At 30.7% G+C, this 17,650-nt stretch overlaps 1 protein-coding gene across 1 annotated transcript; it reads right to left on the bottom strand.

Moving 5' to 3' along the window:
• Window positions 1-1,543: 1,543 nt before the first annotated feature.
• LOC133193551 (uncharacterized) lies at window positions 1,544-16,399 on the bottom strand. The gene is made up of 6 exons (XM_061329512.1): window positions 16,333-16,399; window positions 11,451-11,555; window positions 9,849-10,010; window positions 3,751-3,855; window positions 2,611-2,811; window positions 1,544-1,716 (listed from the first exon to the last, which is right to left on the bottom strand). Exons 1-6 carry the CDS (start codon window positions 16,397-16,399, stop codon window positions 1,544-1,546), a joined length of 813 nt encoding a protein of 270 aa, XP_061185496.1.
• Between the last annotated feature and the right edge of the window lie 1,251 nt (window positions 16,400-17,650).

Below are 17,650 nucleotides of genomic sequence, written 5' to 3'. Positions count from 1 at the left end.
ATGAAAAGAAACATGTTTTTCGCTGAAATTGAATTATAAGCATTGACTATATAAATTATTTTGTTCATTGAGAAATGAATCTAAAAAACGAATCGCACATTTTTTATGAAAGCCTTCGGCTTTCATAAAGTGTGCGATTTGTTTTTTAGATTCATTTCTCAATGAACAAAATAATTCGTACAGTCAATCCTATAATATCGTTCTTCTCTTTCAATTTCATACAACGTAGCATCGCATTGGCATTGCTTACGATGCAGAAAAGCAATCTCTAATCATGCAACACACTGTTCAAATAGAAACATGAAATGAAAGTAATATGCTTGACCTTTACGTCTTCTTTATTTGAAAAATAAAACAGAATAATTACATTCATTTGCGTATTGATTGAAATCCAGACTTCATTCGTCTTAAGGAAAAAAATTGAAAGTTTGTCAAAACGCTCATATTTTCTCTGGAAATTGAGTGCTTTCGTTCTAGCATTTATTTTGATTTGAATTTTGTCTTTTTTAAAAACTTTAAGGTGATTACATTGAAACAGAGAAGAAGACAATTTGATATGTTTAACAATATTTTGATCGGTAATCAATCGGTGCCATTATCACAGGTGCATGAGGTGGTGCTGGGATTCTATAATTCGTTTCCGGTTACATAAAACGATTAGAATTTCAGATCAAGAAGAATAAAAAAAACTTAGTGTGAAGATATCCTTAGGTCCAATATGATCGTAAAACATCGTTTGCTTAATTATCTTTAAAATATGTAGGTAAATGTTCGTAATTTATTACATTACGTAACTATGTTGAAACACGCAATCTCTTAAAAAAACAAAGAAAGCAAACAATAATATTCATAATGAATTTGACAATATTAACTTAGATAGCATTCGTACAAAGTTTTACTTTTTTATGTAATTCAAAGGTTAACTTGTGAAGAATAATATCGGCAGACAAAATATACCCCCCTTTTTCACTTTTATTCGCAATTAAAAAAAAAGTTTGACTCGAGAAAACTCTACGATCGGGCGAAAATGCATGAGAAAGGATGTCTCTTTTATAAAATATAACTTTCAGTCGTAGGGTATGTCGGTGCATTAAACTCGAAAAATAAGCGTCTTTTTCTAGGTTTGTCACTGCACTAAAGGTACTTCTAGTCATGTAATGAAAATAAAAGGCGTAATATCGTCTTTTGAATAGGCATAATAACGCCTATTTGAAAGACATAGTAATACAATCTGAAAAGGCGTAATAACGCCCTTTGAAAAGGCATAATATTGCCTTTTTGCGTTATTACGCCTTAAAAAAATTTTTTTTTGATTCTAACATGCGTTTGTACGCCAGTATTATAAATGTACTCAGTAAAAATATTAAAAAATGATAAGTAATTAATAATAATAACAATAAAAAAATAATAAAACACTATTTAAAAAAAACAACCTAGGGTGCATTGCTGAAACAAGTTTATTCTTTATTGATTCATTGCATTATGTATCCAATACAATCGATTTTCCTAAAACAACCTTGTAACATTTTGAAGGCAAGTGATTTCAGGGACAAAGACAGTTGGTGAATTTTATGTCCTCTCCACGACAGTGTGCTGTAACTGGTGTAAGCTGTTTTTTTTGGTACTGGCATTGCCGTGACATTGTGCGTGAGCAAGAATTCACAAAATGGCGTTTACATTTACCCAAGGGAGACCACCCTGTCCATTCTCCCTCCACTGCAAAATCAAACAATTTTACGTAAGTTCTGTTTCTTGAAATTATTATTTTTAGAAATGAGAAAAATTTTCCAGCAGTGGACGTTATTAATATAACCCAAACATCAAATTTCGATGCCCTGTAATTTTATAATTCCCAGAAAGCGTCGCCCACGATGTTTCATTCGTGAACTATGTGTCATTCGTGAACTTTCTAGGTCTTTTGATGATTAATAGTTACTGTTATAGATTCATTACCACTGCTAATTTTTTCATAAATGTAGAAGAATGTCTAGAAATCTAATACTTTTCTCAACAAAGAAATAATATAACGAAACTAAATCACATCGTGAAAAATATATAAACATAACACTACAGATGATATCATTTAGATCTAAGACATTTCCTATTTCATAATTATTTTTTTTTGTTTTCTTCTCTTCCCTTATAGGACATAATGCTTTATCATTTAAATATTCACCTAATGTAAGATTAAAGCGTTAGAAAAGATATAAAAAATTAAAAAATTAATTATCCAAGCAGTAAGTAATCAATGGCCATTGCATATGTGATCTATGAAGATAAGCTAATAATATAATGCCATGAATACATATATACACAAAACCGTGGAGAAAGGATGTGTTTTATCAAGAATAATATTTTAATTGAATGAAAATATTTTTTCTTTGGATTTTAAAAAAAAAAAAAATTAAAAAAGGGAGATAACTCTTTGAGGACATATTACGGTATTAAGGTAATAAATTAGGACACATTCAATTCTTACATACTGATACTTATGAAGTGAATTCTTGTCTTAATATATTGAGTAATAAAACATTTCATTCCGAAAATTCTTGACTGAATAAAGGGATATAATGGGCGGAATACCTTAAAATAATTTATCATTAATTTTACCGTCATTGTCAATTATGTCGACTAGTTTTGATCGAACGAGAGAGACAACTCCGTTTGATATTCTTTTAAGAGTAAGTAGATGGCGCTCTGTGCCTTCAATAACTGCGTCGTCTTTGGGTCGTGCGTACATTATAGATATTCCTGATTCGTTTGGTTGAAACACCACTTTCAATGGCACGACCTCCCAGTCCAAGAAAAAGTCTGTAATGTTAAAACAAAATGAATCGCCCATAGTTTAAGTTATAGTGATTTACTACAATGTCATTTTAATACTTTGATTAACGATGACTGATACTTTGATTAACTTGGATATTTTTATTCTTTTATTTTCTGTTTTACTTTACTATAATTTATACTATGATACTTTGATTTATTACAATGTACATCACTTTAATTTACTATGTCATTTTGATTCTTTCATTTACTGTTTTAATCTACAACAGTGCACACTTTAATACTTAATTGACTACAACATTTTATTGCTTCGATTGATGAAGACATTTTGATACTTTAACTGTTTTACTTTAGTACAGTGTATATTTTAATACTTCGGTTTACTATGCCACTTTTACTTACTACGACATTTAAATATTTTGATTTACAATGACATTTTGATTCTTTTATTTACTGTTTTACTCTCCAACAATGTACACTTTAATACTTTGATTAATGATAACATTTTGATCTTTGATATACTGTTTACTTTACTACAATGCATACTTTAATTCATTTACTACCTTACTTTAATACTCTGAATAACGGTAACATTTAGATTTTAATACTTTGATTTACTATGACATTTTGATACTTTGATTGAGTATAAAATTTTGATACTTTGATTTACTATGACTCTTTAATACTTTGATCTACTATGACATTTTAATACTTTGATTTACTGTTTTATTTTAATACAATTCATACTTTAATACTTAAAGTGGCCATAATATTCTGATTTTCTTTGATTCTTTCCCATTTTAACAGTTCTACTTTATTTTGATTTACAAAACTGTATAGTTCAATATTAAGTCTTTAATTCACTATGAGATGCTGAAACGTAAATTTACTCGGACAAGCAAATTTGACACTTTGATTTCCTTTGATTTTGAAATAAAAGGTTGATTCTTATTTCAGCAAACTCACCGGCTTTAAAGTCAGGTATTGTGTACTGAGTGTAATATGGTGCCTTCCTGTGACGGATGAAGAACTTTATAGGACCACCAATTTCTTGAATTCTTCTTGATTTCCCTGTGTGAGAGAAATGTTTCTTTTCAAAACTACGTTTCTTAACAAACGGGAAAAACGTCTCTTTTAAAAAATTCGTTTTTTAACAAAAGGAAAAAAGTCTACTTTGAAACATTCGCTTTGAATACGAAAAGAAAAAACTGTTTCTTTTGAAAATAAGTTTTGTGATAAAAAAAATAAGAAACATGTCTCTTTTGAAAAATACATTTTGTGACAAGAGATTTAAAAAAATGTCTTCTTTTTGTTTCTTGACAAAGGAAAATAAAAACGTCTCTTTTGTAAGAAACGTTTCTCAAAAAAAGGAAAAATGTCTCTTTAAAAAATTAAATTTTGCGACTTAACAAAAAAAAAAAAAAAAAAAAAAAAAAAAAAATAGATACATGTTCTGTGACAAAAGAAAAAAAAACATGTCTCTTTTGAAAAAGTACATTTCGTGTCAAAACAATTAAACGCGTTAGGTGAAAGAAATGTTATGATATTTTTTTTATGTTCTCCAGAATGTGTGTAGACAGTAGATGATTAATAAACTTTACACTCTATAGTTTTCTCTTTGTTTATGTGATATGAAAAACCGTGAAAGAATCACAACAGTTGAAGAAGGACAAGAAATAAATAATTATGTAATGGATACAAACACAAAACAAAACAAAGAGTTTCTTAAATTAGGTAAATAATGACGAGTAAAATCAAAGTTGGATGTAGAATTTCAAAATGTGCTATGGCTAGCGTTTTTTTAAAGAATTATGTTACTTTTGATATTAGGTTTAAAAAGCATTTAATCTAACCTTAGCATGCATATAACCCTATAAAAATACTATAGTTAACTATAGTTTACTTTAGTATGAAAGTTTTACTATAGGAAAATCAATTTATTGCTATGGCAAAATCTGATTCAGATACCTTATATTAATCTATACATAAAACAAAGAGAATGAAAGAACTATATATTATGAATACAAATTAAATGATACATTAATATAGTTTTTGTTGTTGAAATTATTAAAAAATTATAGTCAAACAAATTTCACTAATGATGCAATACACCTTAGTTGTAGATACCTCCATGTTAATTTCCATACATGTTAATGTTTAATTTCAAACATTCGGGTAAATCTCTGAGAAAAATCCAAATTATTGAACATACACATATTTTTATTTTCAAAAAGAAAAAAAATATATACACTATCGCATCTTTTTAAATATTATGTGTGTTACATTTAAATTATAGAAAAATGACCTTTTTGCACTAAAACTCATTTTTATTTTTAAAAGAATGTCATTTATAAGTATAAAAGTTGAAATAAATACATCTCTTTTAAAGTAAGCAATTTTAAATATATTTGTCAATTTATTGCTTTTCACAAAAACTAAATCTTGTCAAAGACTTTAGCCTAATAATTTAAAAACAATAAAGCACTTTGACACAATCGAAACCTCATTATCAGGTACATACATCGATCTCTGCACAATTCCAAAACAACTATAGGCCAGTTTTTTCATCATATTATAAAGCCTTTTTCGATCATTTTTGGAAGAATACTGCATTAAAATCATAAAAGCAATTTGGAAAATATTGCTAATTTCGAGGGAAAATTAAACCAAGCACGGTCGTCTCAATATTGATTTACAGTATGATGTCAAACTCTAGTATGACTTCACCTTAATGAACTTAAAAGTATGTATTTTAACAGAATTGGAGAAGCGAGTGTTAGATAATATTATGTGAGAAAAGATTATAAAACTGTAAATGTGTCACATGAACGGTGTATATAAGACATACACTCATATTAAAACGTAAAAAAAGTTGTTTTGTTATATTAAAATATGATTAACAAAATGTGTCCATGTCTAATATTTCAGACAAATTAATTATGCATAAAAGTTTGCATTTTTTTCTTCAGGAAATGCATGTTGGATACTGAAAAAAAAAAAACAACTTTATATATGAGTCCAAGAATCTTATTGTCTTCGTCTCCTGTAGGATAATTATGTCAGCATGCAAGTTATTTATGTCAATAGGAAAAAATAATTCTTGACAAAAGTTTTTATTTTTCTTTGTAAAGAAACAAGAAACGAGACATTTTAATGTCTTGTTACAAAATGCATTTTATTCAAAAAAGACATTTCTTATTTTTTTGTTCACAAAACATATTTTTCAAAAGAATTCTTATCCGAGATCAAACTTCAAACTTCGTTAAATCGAACTCAAAGGGACCGAGAAAAAAACTTTGATATCCAAGGATTCGAGATATCCAAGGTAAAATACTTAAAGATTAAGGAGTTGGTACTTCTACGTCACTTCGACATATCCATGGTATTCGAGATATCGGTGTTCGGGATACAACAACTATAGGCCTTTATGTCAATAAAAAGCCTACATCATGCACTTCTTGCATTACTGGAGAAAAAGTTACATAGGTTAATTAATTTTAAAATATCATTTTAAATATTCATTTGAAAACAATATGCTTCATACTGACTTCGCTCTGCTTATGAATATTATTACAACTTATTTATTTGTTAACATTGTATAAAATAAACATTCAAAACGTGCACTGAAAAAGGCCTATAGTTCCAATGAAAATAAATATTAAACTAGCAGTTTTATAACATTAAAAGTTCAAACGCCCATTGAAACAATACAGATTTGGAGCACAGCAAACAAGGATATCTAAAACATCAAAAGTAGGATCAGATGCCATGGAGGAGTAAGCATCCTCTATCAACCGGTCACACCCACCGTGTGCTCCTTGTTATGAATGGGTAAACGGAATAATCCGTAGACATTCAATGTTTAAGTAATAGCCTAACAATTTATTTGTAAAACTTCATTCAACATTTTACTTAATGATAATTTGTATTCACTGACAAGGTCATTGTATCGGCCATGTATCAAAATACAACATGTAACATGTATCAAGGACAAGAGCAGAGTTCTGGTGAATTTTCTTTTGAAAAGATTCCTTTCTTAAATATTGATATCTTAAACAAAAACTAAAAGCTAATATCGCATAACATGCAAAATATCTACAACGTACATGTATCAATTTCCAGCCCCTTTGAATTGCTGTAAAAATAATTACTTTTCACACTTTTTCTATGTTACTTTAATTTAGAAAAAAAATAAACAAATACATTTAAATGCCACTGTGTAACTTGCAGTTAAATTGTTTTTCTCTGGGATTTAAAAGAAAAAATCACTCTTAAAACACCACCGGACTGAAAATCCAAATAACTGATTACATGATTAAATCACAGATTTTGAAACCTTGACCAGACTAGAGCCGTATTTAAATGACTTCCGAATAAATCATATTCGTTCCTCTCCCGATTTATACACGGAAGTTGTGCGTTTCTCACGGTTCCTGCACAAAATGATATTTAAGCCTCAGCTAGTGCAAATGTTTAATGTATATTCTCATGGCAGTGCTGTTTTTAGAGGATTTTTCGTACATATTTCCATTTAAAACTTTTATGCCCTATTGTGATCTAAACTTATCCCTGGAGCCGTGATTTGAAAAAAAAAGAGAATCTGCACTAACTGAGGATACTTGCATTATAATAACATTAATCAGGCCCTCCTGTTTCAAGAAGATCCTGAAAGATACTTTCCTGTTTATTACCATTTAAAACTTTGCCCCCTATTCTTGCCCAACCCAAGCCCTGGGGACCTGATTTGAATTAACTTAAATCTGAACAATCCGAGGATGCTTGTGTACGAGCGTTGTCCCAGAAAAAATGCAAACTTTTTCAATATTTTTCGTTTCACTAATATTTTAAAGTTAAAAATTAACATGCACCATAAGCAATTTTTTTTTACATAATTCACAGAAATTTCAATAAAATATCTCTATGAATAACATTTTTATCTCTGATAAACGAATCATTCAAAATAGCTCCCGACGCAACACCGACGACGTCAAAACGTAGCGCATGGTGTTTTTTTGTTCAGGAGTTGTGTGTCTTGAATAATTCGCTCGAAGCAGATACTCCATACTGCATTTGATTTTCTTTTAGTTACCGAATTATCCATTTCACACATAAAACAGTTAAGAATGAATCAAGAAATTAATTCTTTTAATAGATAATTTCTCAACCCTGATCAGAAACTTAACTGCTCGCATAGTTACATGTAACGGTGGTCTCCATGAATGGCGTCCAGCTCTAGATTTTTCAGTTTGTCGTCATTTTTGTTCGGTGTACCAAACGCTTCTTCTGTCGGATAACCAGTCCATCCATCTTTGAACCTCTTTTACTATTTATAAACCAGTGTTCGATACATGCATTTGTGTCGTTCCTTCGTTCTAGCTCCTTTCCCGTATAGACAGATGTCATACCCTGCTCCACACAGCACTGAGTGATAATTTGGTGCTCCGCATTATCGCCCGACGTCGCCGTTTTTGACAATATCTAACTAAAAGTGTTTGGTTATATAACGTCATATTTTTGTTATTTATGATGTCAAAGTAATAAAATTTTTTTTTACAAAAGAGTCCTCTGTATAGTACAGTTTCTATGAATGTAATTTTTGTCACATTATATTTCCGTATAGCTTTGTAATAAAGAAAACATAGATGGCAGTGCTAATTTTGAAAGTCAAGAAATTGCCGTGCGCTGACCACCGATATTTTACCCCCTTTAATGCTGTTTCTAAATGCATATGACAATCCAACCATATAGTATTTGGTCAAAACGACGAAAGTATCATTCCCAACATTGTGCCAAAAATGAATAATTTTGGTAAGGTAGTTTATGAAATATTTAAAAAGTTCGCGTTTTTCTGGGACAACCCTCGTATATAACAATTTATAAATAAAATAGAATTTTGATTCTGTAACATCCTTGAATCTAAATTCATTAAATAAGCCTTCATCACAAGGACGCTGTAATGACCTTTTTTGCAAATACAATCAGTCGTTCAGTCGAATGTTGACAGACCTCTATCATACAAATTGTTAGACCATTATTTTCACACTGAACTTTCTGTTAACTTGATCATGAAAAGGAGCACACGATGAATGTGACCGGTCGACAGGTGTTGTTTACTCCTCCATGGCACCTGATCCAGTTTGTTTTTTTCAGAGGTCTGCGTTGGCTCTACTCATAAATTTATTGTTTAAATGAATATTTGATTGATTATTTAATTAATTATCGCTTAACTCCGAGTCGGCAATATCGCAGCCATAAATCGGCCGTATGAACTTTGGAGAATGATCTCTTTTCGTTATTTTTACATTCATTTTCATAGAAGTCTTGTCTCTTCTAACCCAGTGTTCTTGAGAAGGTTATTTGTTTGTTTAACATCCCTTCGAGAATTTTTCACCGACAAACGGCAACGTCTCAATAGCCGTCATCAATTACCGGAGGAGGGCTCCAAATTTAAATCTGTTCTCGGTACTTACGGCGTTTGAGCACTGAGGGATCTTTTTCCTGCCAGCACATACTGCGACAGGGGACCTGGGTTTATACAATCTCACCCAAAGGACTGGTCTCCACGTCTCGCTGTAGGATTCAAACCCACAACGCAAGGAACATCTTTTTATTCCGCGACTCTAGAGAAAACGCTCAAACCATTGCCCCACGCAGGCGACGGTTCTTGAGAAGAATATCTTGAAATGATGACACCAAATTTTCAACATTTCTTAATTATCTGCCTTTGAAAGAAGGAGTGGCTCTGTATTTGAATAAATTTGATTCCCCGCATATCAGTGATGAAAGTTCTTTTAAAATCGGTCAAGTAATCTGGAGACTTGAAAATGTGAAAAAACAGATCGATATGTGGCACACGGAAAGACCAACGCCAAACACCATTCTTTAAGAAAAGGTCAATCGAGCTTTTGACTTAGGTGAGCTAAGAAGTATTTTTTTTTTTTGCGTTACGCGTTTCATTTTAAGCATGATTATCATTTTAGGTGGCATCAAGTTTGATGGATAGCATGAAATCAAATATGTTTTTTTAAGGAAACGGGAAAAAAGATTTAGATTATTCTACTTACCGTCATTATCAACGACGATAAAATTAACTGTTTTGAGAATTTCCCCTGTTTCAGCGTTACGAGCAGTTAAAAGATAATTTCTTTTTCCCTCCACTCGGTCATCTTCAAGGGCATATACATTGAGTCCGAAGGGGGTTTCCCGGAACTGTATGTCTTGTGTTTCTGTCAAAGAAATTTAAAATAGTGTATACAGCTTTTGACTGTATTAAATGCATATTGAAAAGCAGATTCTTTTATGATGTGCTTCATCTAGTTATGTTTGCAAAGTCTTATTGTAATTTATTCGAAGATGTTCTTAATTTTGCACTAGTCAAAAGGTCTTCAATACCCTAACATTAAATGTCATATTTAGCTAAATTTTAATTTATTTTAGTGTGTGTGTAATTCACTAAATCTAGTTTGTTTGATACCACCTGCAAAATTATATTTAACAACATTGACTTGAGTTAGAAAAAATGACATAGGGAAAATCCACAGTTCCGTTCATAATGGTGAAAAGTCTTTAAAACGTACAAATTCTAATACAGTGAACTTAGCATTTTTTTTTCTTCCAAGGAAACCAAAATAACAAATGTAGCCCTTTGATTCCTTTTATCCATAGATAATATCAACTTCACAGAAAAGCATGTCGACTTCGCACTTCATCCTCACTTTAAATACTTCTCTGTAAAGTCGATAAAGCTATGGATTTACCTCAAAAAGATGATATTTGTATCATTATATAGTAAAATGAAGAAGACTAAAATGAATACTTTAGATGAATTTCTAAACTCTGAAACTGGGAGACTTTACTGTGATAGTTTCCTTTACTATGTCTCTATAGTAGTCTCTATAGTAGCTTACTTTGACAATTTCCTATATCTCGATACTTTTCCTACTTTACTTTGACACTTCCTATACCTCGATACTTTTCCTACTTTACTTTGACACTTCCTATACCTCGATACTTTTCCTACTTTACTCTGACACTTCCTATACCTCGATACTTTTCCTACTTTACTCTGACACTTCCTATACTATGATATTTTATTAGTTTAACACTAAAAAAGCCATGGTACTTTTGGTACTTTACTTTGAGACTTTCCATTACTATGATACTTAAGTAGTTTGACACTCATCTGCTGAAAAACTTCATAATGATATATGTATCTTGTTTGGAGTTTAGAAGCAATAATATTTGAAGTTCCTTATATCCTTCGAAATTATGATACATTGGATGATCAAATTGGAATATACATGTGCAAGACATATTGCCTTTTAAAATAATGCTGTGATTAATACAATATTACTGTTTTCATTTCACAATACAAACAATTAAAATTCTATGTGGTAATAACGTGTACTTTGCTCTTTTTAATCAGAAAATGTATGGAATAATGAGTACTCTGCTTTTTACCTCATATGAAACATTAGATTTTACATTTTTTGTAAATTACACATTTTTTGATAAATTATTACCGGTAAAAAAAAAAAGAAAATTAGCAAACATATCCAATGAATAATTATGGTACGTCACTGTTGAATGTGTTACAATTTTTCCATAGTTAACCTTTTAATATCATAGTTTTCTTACAAGAGAAGAAATTAGGATGGGTGTTTTACCTGGAAGAAAAGACCATCTTATTCTGGGATCTGTCCTGTTTTTTTGTACCGTGACTGCTACACTTTCACCTCCCTCAATAACAAAATCGAACAGTCTCTTGACACCTTTAAATAAGGAATAGATTCATTAGCAAAGAATAAAGTCTTAATGAAAGATTGAATAAAAGTAATTATTTTATTTAATCATGCTATTTTTCTTTATTTCTTTTTTTCTATAAAGCTTTGATTAACATTAGCCATTATGAAACTGTGAAGTAATCTGTCAAGTCGGCTTGTTTCTATTTCGCCTCGGATCTATTTGTAACATTTGGTCTATATTAGTCTAAAAAGTTGTTACCATTTCGTTTTAGTACATGTAACTCTGAGGTGTGTTTAGATGAGGAACTTGGATAGAAACTTGGGTAGAAATATGAAAGTAAATACATTTTGTATTGGAATATGAACATATATTTCTAAATAATTTTTGATTATTAAGTATGATTGTTTTTAATGAAAATTTTGCAGTGGAAATACAGAATTGACATTTTTTTCTATCCTTTATACTTTTTTTAAAAACATTATTGTGAGCCGTGAATGTTAATGTTTTAAACGTACATTAAGTAACCACTCATTTAGTGCCATCCTTCCATCTAGCTGATTGAGATTTTAGATAGACATTAATCTTGATTCTAGAAATCTAATTAAGAAAAAAGGTATCATTTTAAAACTTTTATAGGGATGTAAGTACAGGTTGGTCATGTGATCAAATCCCATAAAGCCTGAAGGACTTATATTTACATTTTAGACTGATTTACAACGTATCTTATGTACTGAAGTTTAAAATACATAAAATGATTTATTTCTTTTTCAAACCTCAACAGTATAACTGAATGTGTTGAACTCGTCTACCAGTTATGACGTCACTGCAAAATTACGCCAATCGTTTATGACTGAACAATGAATTTAAGGACAAATGACGAACCTGTTTTTACACAGAATTAAAAAACACCGCGATACAAATTTGGAGCAGAGCAAACACGGATCTCAAAATTTAGAGGTGGGATCAGGTGCCATGGAGGAGTGAGCATCCCCTGCCGACCGGTCACAACCACTGTGCTCCTTGTCATGATCGGGAAAAAACCCGGAAAAATCCGTAGACATTTCAGTGTATTAATAATGGCCTAACAATGAGTATGAAAAACGCCAGTCGGCATTTGACTTAATGATAGATTGTATGTGCTGACAAGGTCATTGTATTGACCATAACACTTGCGAAATGATGACTTCAAATGAGACTGTTGATATCCTTGTTTCACCAACTTGTTTGTCAATTGCTTGCCTCGTTTGGATAAAGAATTTATTTCACGAGTGAGACAGGATTTTTTGAAATTTTCACAAGTACGAAGCACGAGTGAAAATAACAAAAAAGTCCTATATCACTCGTGCATTAAATTCCATATCCAGCTACCAAACTTTTAATTTTCTGTTTATAACATTTTCTTTCATTTTCCCTTTGCCTCTGTCTTTTCTTAACACAGTGTCATAGGCTCTAACTTCATAGTTGAGCAGTTAAGACGTTATAGAATTGAAAATATTGTAAGATGGATTTTAACAATATATTTTGGAAGAAATTGGCAGTTTTAGTATCTATCCAGATCCTTTAGTTATTTTCTCTATCTCATTACAGGCCAGAAATTATCTTTTACTTCCTTTGATATTCTTTCACACTGTAACAGAATATCATTTTGGTATTTTTTCACACTGTGAGAGAATATCACTTACAGTGTTTCACTGTTAAAAATGTAATAAAAAAGAAAAAAAAATTGCAAATGTAAATACAATGTATAATGGTTCGAAATTTGAAATTTATATTTAAAAAAATAAGATCAACGTTTAAACATCAAAACAGAAAAATTATAAAAGAAAAGAAGTTTAGATTTTTAAGCATCAATTTTCTATTAAATGGGTAGATCATAAACGCAAAATATGAATTTTGGAAATTAGAAATGTTAATGTTTCAGATCAAAATGTAATATATAACGTTGTTGGTGTTTTATAATATCCTGAATAATGAATTTAAGCTTTAAATATGAAACAGCATTATAATTTTAATTAGAATAAAACTATTAACATTCAAAATTACGGTCAAAGCAATTAATTCAAAAATATTGCACGGAATAAGAAGACACATATTTCAGGTCGAAAAAAAGGAGTGTATCGAAGATTTTCTCAAATGCTTTGGTATAGCTTTTACTACCTATTATTCTAAGCCCACATCATATATATGTGTTCAGTTAAAGTCAGTCATACATTCCTAAAATCCTTCCTCCTAACTAATAATTTCAAAAGTTTTTACCCGTCACATCCGCAGTCCAATTTTACTGGATCAACTATCCTTATTTGTCAACTTGTTTTTTTTCCCCTTAATTAGTTATAATTATACCGAGTTTATCGCTTTCGTTTATCCGGATTACATGTTATAATTTTTTTAAATGTTTTAATGTTATATTATTTAATGTAATAAATGTTTTAATTAAAAAGTTAATCTGAAGGAATAGTTACAAAGGAAACATCAACACGACAAGGACAACTCACTGAGACATACAGCTCCTCTGGCTGAAAAAAAAAAAGAATGGAATAATGAACATTTACAAACGAAATTTAAAACTATTTTTTGGTCGTCTTCCCCATGAAGTAAATGATAGTCATATCTGTTTTGTCGTATCCTTCTTTACTAGATATTAACTTCATGTGTAAGAGTTTAATTTTTGAAGACAAACATAAAATACAACTGAATACACCCTCTATTAAATATATTCGTATAGTAAAAACGTTTTTGTTGACCCCACAGTAAAAAAATCATTTAAAGTTTTTAAGGAAACATTTCTTTTTTTCATTAGTTAGAAAACCATACAAACATATAAGATCTAGTGATGGCATTTTTAAAATTTGAATCAAATATTACTTAATACTTGACAACAACAACAAAAACACAACCGTTTTTGGAAGTTGATAAGAATTAGTAAAACATTACCTGAAAGAACGATGAATGCAAAACACAGCAGAAGTTTAAAATCCATAGCTGGAAGATAAAAAATCTTGTCAAATCAAATATAATATATGATAAACAGTATCTCAAGAAAACTAATGTTTAAAAAAATGATTTTTTATAAGATAATGGTTCGGTATTTCATACCATAGGAATCTGAATTTAAAATATTAAAATATATCAGTTTAGTTGTCACTTTAACTGGTATTTTGATCTTATGGCAATAATTGGATAATTATCTATTAATAGTTTACTTTGTTAAATTTGATAGGAAATTAACATAAGTATTCAGGTATTAGGACATAAAATGTTCATAGTTAGTAGACAAATTATTTACTTTAAGCACAAATAAATGAAGGAACCGGAATCAATTATTTTAAGCTTGAATTAAACAGCTTGGGAAATAAAAAAAAAACTTCAAATAAACAGCAAGAGAAATCAAAATAAAAAAAAAAATATAAATAAACACACACATAAAAATTAATTACCTTGTTATTTCTGCCTGCGGAGTGGTTTCAGTATTCTCTGTGAGAACTAGATGACCATGCTTTGTTTTATATTGCCTTTGCTCACCAAAACAGATTATATTCTATTGGTTTAGATTCTCACAGGTATAACTCAGGTGATATATAAGCACAAGTTATTAGCTTATTTCAGAGAGGTAGAAAAGTGGCTTCTTATATACACGTCAAGGTGACCATGATGCGTAACTGAAAATAAGGTTCACAAAAATTCTACATAAATAGTAAGAGTTTAGTAAATGTCATCTAGAATTAATGAAACTACTTCCCTTTATCAGTTCATTAATTTAATTTCTCAAGCAGTGGACTCTTCCATCAATGAAACATACCATGACCTACAAATCAGTAATTCAGTATTTTACAAACTCAAACCAACTTTATAGAATTTTTAAACAGACAAAAATGTTAACAATTAAAATGTTATTTCTTTGTTGATGCTGGATTAGCAGTAGCGATCACTGCAGAGAAAAGTAAATACATGTACTCTAGTATTCAGCTTACGAGGGTAATGTACTTTTTTTGCAATATAGTTGCAACCTTTAAAGCCATCATCAATGAACGACAAAAGTATTGTATTGTTTAATTAAACACCCATTTCATGAAACACAGACCACACTGTCAAGGGTTAAAATACTTGATAACCCTTTTCTTTATCTAAAAAATATAAATTATATATTTTGAACAAAAACTATCAGGGTACCGCGCCTCAGTCTGTGCGTGCTGTAATGCGATTGTCTAAAACCGCCCTTATTTGTTTCTTTGCTCTCCGTATTTTCCTTTGCGCCCTTCTACCCGAGGTTCACGCCGCTACTGACCTAAGTCGATAAAATAGGTAGCAACTGTTCCTTCGCCAAGCGCTCGGCACTTTGAAGTGAAAGTTGCGGGTCCTTCGGATGAGACCTTAAAAAACCGAGGCCCCGTTTCACGAATAGGCGTTGGCAAAACCATCTTTGCTCAGTGGCCCTGAGTGCCGAGTAAAGGTCTAAATTTAAAGCCCTTCAGTATATTTGGTGACGTCTCTATATGGGTAATAGTTAGGGTAAAGCCTGTTGAAGCCAACTGAAAACTCAATAGAGACGGGAAAAGGTCGAGATTTCGAACGTTTTGAATGTTCAGAATACATATAATGGAACAAAGTTTCGTGCGTCGATTTATAAGGCACCGTACATTCAATACTGTAGGTTGTTGTACAACTGTGTTCGAACGGAACTTACTTTTGCATTCTGGTAATTAAAGAAAATTACAAATTACAGTGTTATTATCAAATTAGTACTTCCAAACAATCAAAGGGATTTGGGGGGGGGGGAACAGCAGGGATGGCATTATACAAAACCTGTGTCCCCATTAGGGTTACACCCTTGAGACATACCGTCAAAACCCTCAACTCTAGTAACAGCCATGAACTCTTGATGAAAAATGACAGAACAAAAAATATGATTAGAGCCTATACAGAATATTTAATTAAACGAGTGGGAAGTCATTGTTTTGATAACGGAATTCATATTTTGCAGATTCTTTTGATGATTTGAGATTAATGATAATATATTGTAGAATTATTATATATTAATATTGGAAATCTGTTTAATTTAACATCATCCCTGTCAAAATAATGACTGGTTTCATGCAGCGGTTTTTAAAATAATCTGTTGATATCGAAATTCCAGGAGACACGTATACATGTATATGAAAAGCATTTTGATATTTTATTTTATCTTGTTATGAAAGGCACTGTAAACTGCTACATGGTTATTCTAAATCTAATTTTGAATAATATTGGTTTGGCGAGTCTAATGTTTCACAAAGGTGAAATACTCGTAACCTCATAACGTTTATTTGATGTCTTTAATTTCAAGTATGAAAACTGTGAACTGCATTTATACGAGGGCCGTTCAGAAATTACGCGGACTTGCTGCACGGAAAATATATTTGACGACATAATCAAGCAAAAAGTCATAAATAATATAAAAGAATCTTATCATATATGATCATCAAAGAACTAGGTTCACTTTATGTATAAAATGGCCCTGTATATATACCAATTTATTTACTAACACCTTATGTTCAATTTCAAACATCAAGCTAAAGTAGAGACTTAGTGCTTTCATTTCCTATTAAAATTTTTCTCCTTAAAGTCCAGGTCTTGGAAAACAAGCTTTATGGAATTGCAATGTTCTTGAATTTGAAGGAAAACAGGTATATTTAAGTACTTTCAGAGAAGAAAAATAATATGAGCGCATCCTCTGATCTAAAAAATGAAACATGTTTTGTAATTCTCAGAAACGGTTCTATCAGTAAATAATTGCATATTTTAGATCAGAGGTTGCGCTCTATATTAAATATCGAAAAATAGCTTTAAAAATTGGCTGCTTTTGTAGAATTGTTTATGATATGAGGAAAATGACGCGTTTCATGACGTCATAATGCATTGACTAGCCAGAAAATTACGTCATTTTTGGTAGATTCGCAATCACCAAAGGTCTAAATGAAATTTAACGCATTGTCAGCTAAAACTAAGCAGTTTCAGTTTTTCAGAAATTCACAGGGCCAAAAAAGGCCCTAAGTGAACCTTGTTCTTTCATATCAAAATCTTGTAAATTGGTATCAACTTCAAGTGATTTAAAAGGACATGTCATGAAGTCACGGCGCAGTAA

The sequence above is a fragment of the Saccostrea echinata genome, unplaced genomic scaffold, assembly GCF_033153115.1.
Source record: "Saccostrea echinata isolate AGI-Se365-2 ecotype Australia unplaced genomic scaffold, CSIRO_AGI_Sech_v1 ptg000028l, whole genome shotgun sequence".
NCBI classification, from domain to species: domain Eukaryota; kingdom Metazoa; phylum Mollusca; class Bivalvia; order Ostreida; family Ostreidae; genus Saccostrea; species Saccostrea echinata.
The sequence above is the reverse complement of the archived record's forward strand: the minus strand, read 5'-3'. Positions and strand labels throughout refer to the sequence as shown.

Bases quoted from the DNA above. Each gene is read 5' to 3' on its own strand.
- LOC133193551 (XM_061329512.1), bottom strand. From the start codon at position 16,399: ATGGCTGTTACTAGAGTTGAGGGTTTTGACGGTATGTCTCAAGGGTGT. The intron at 10,011-11,450 runs GTAAAACACCCA...TTTCTTTGACAG, and splicing joins AAGATGGTCTTTTCTTCCAG to AAACACAAGACATACAGTTC. The intron at 3,856-9,848 runs GTAAGTAGAATA...TCTCTCACACAG, and splicing joins TATCGTCGTTGATAATGACG to GGAAATCAAGAAGAATTCAA.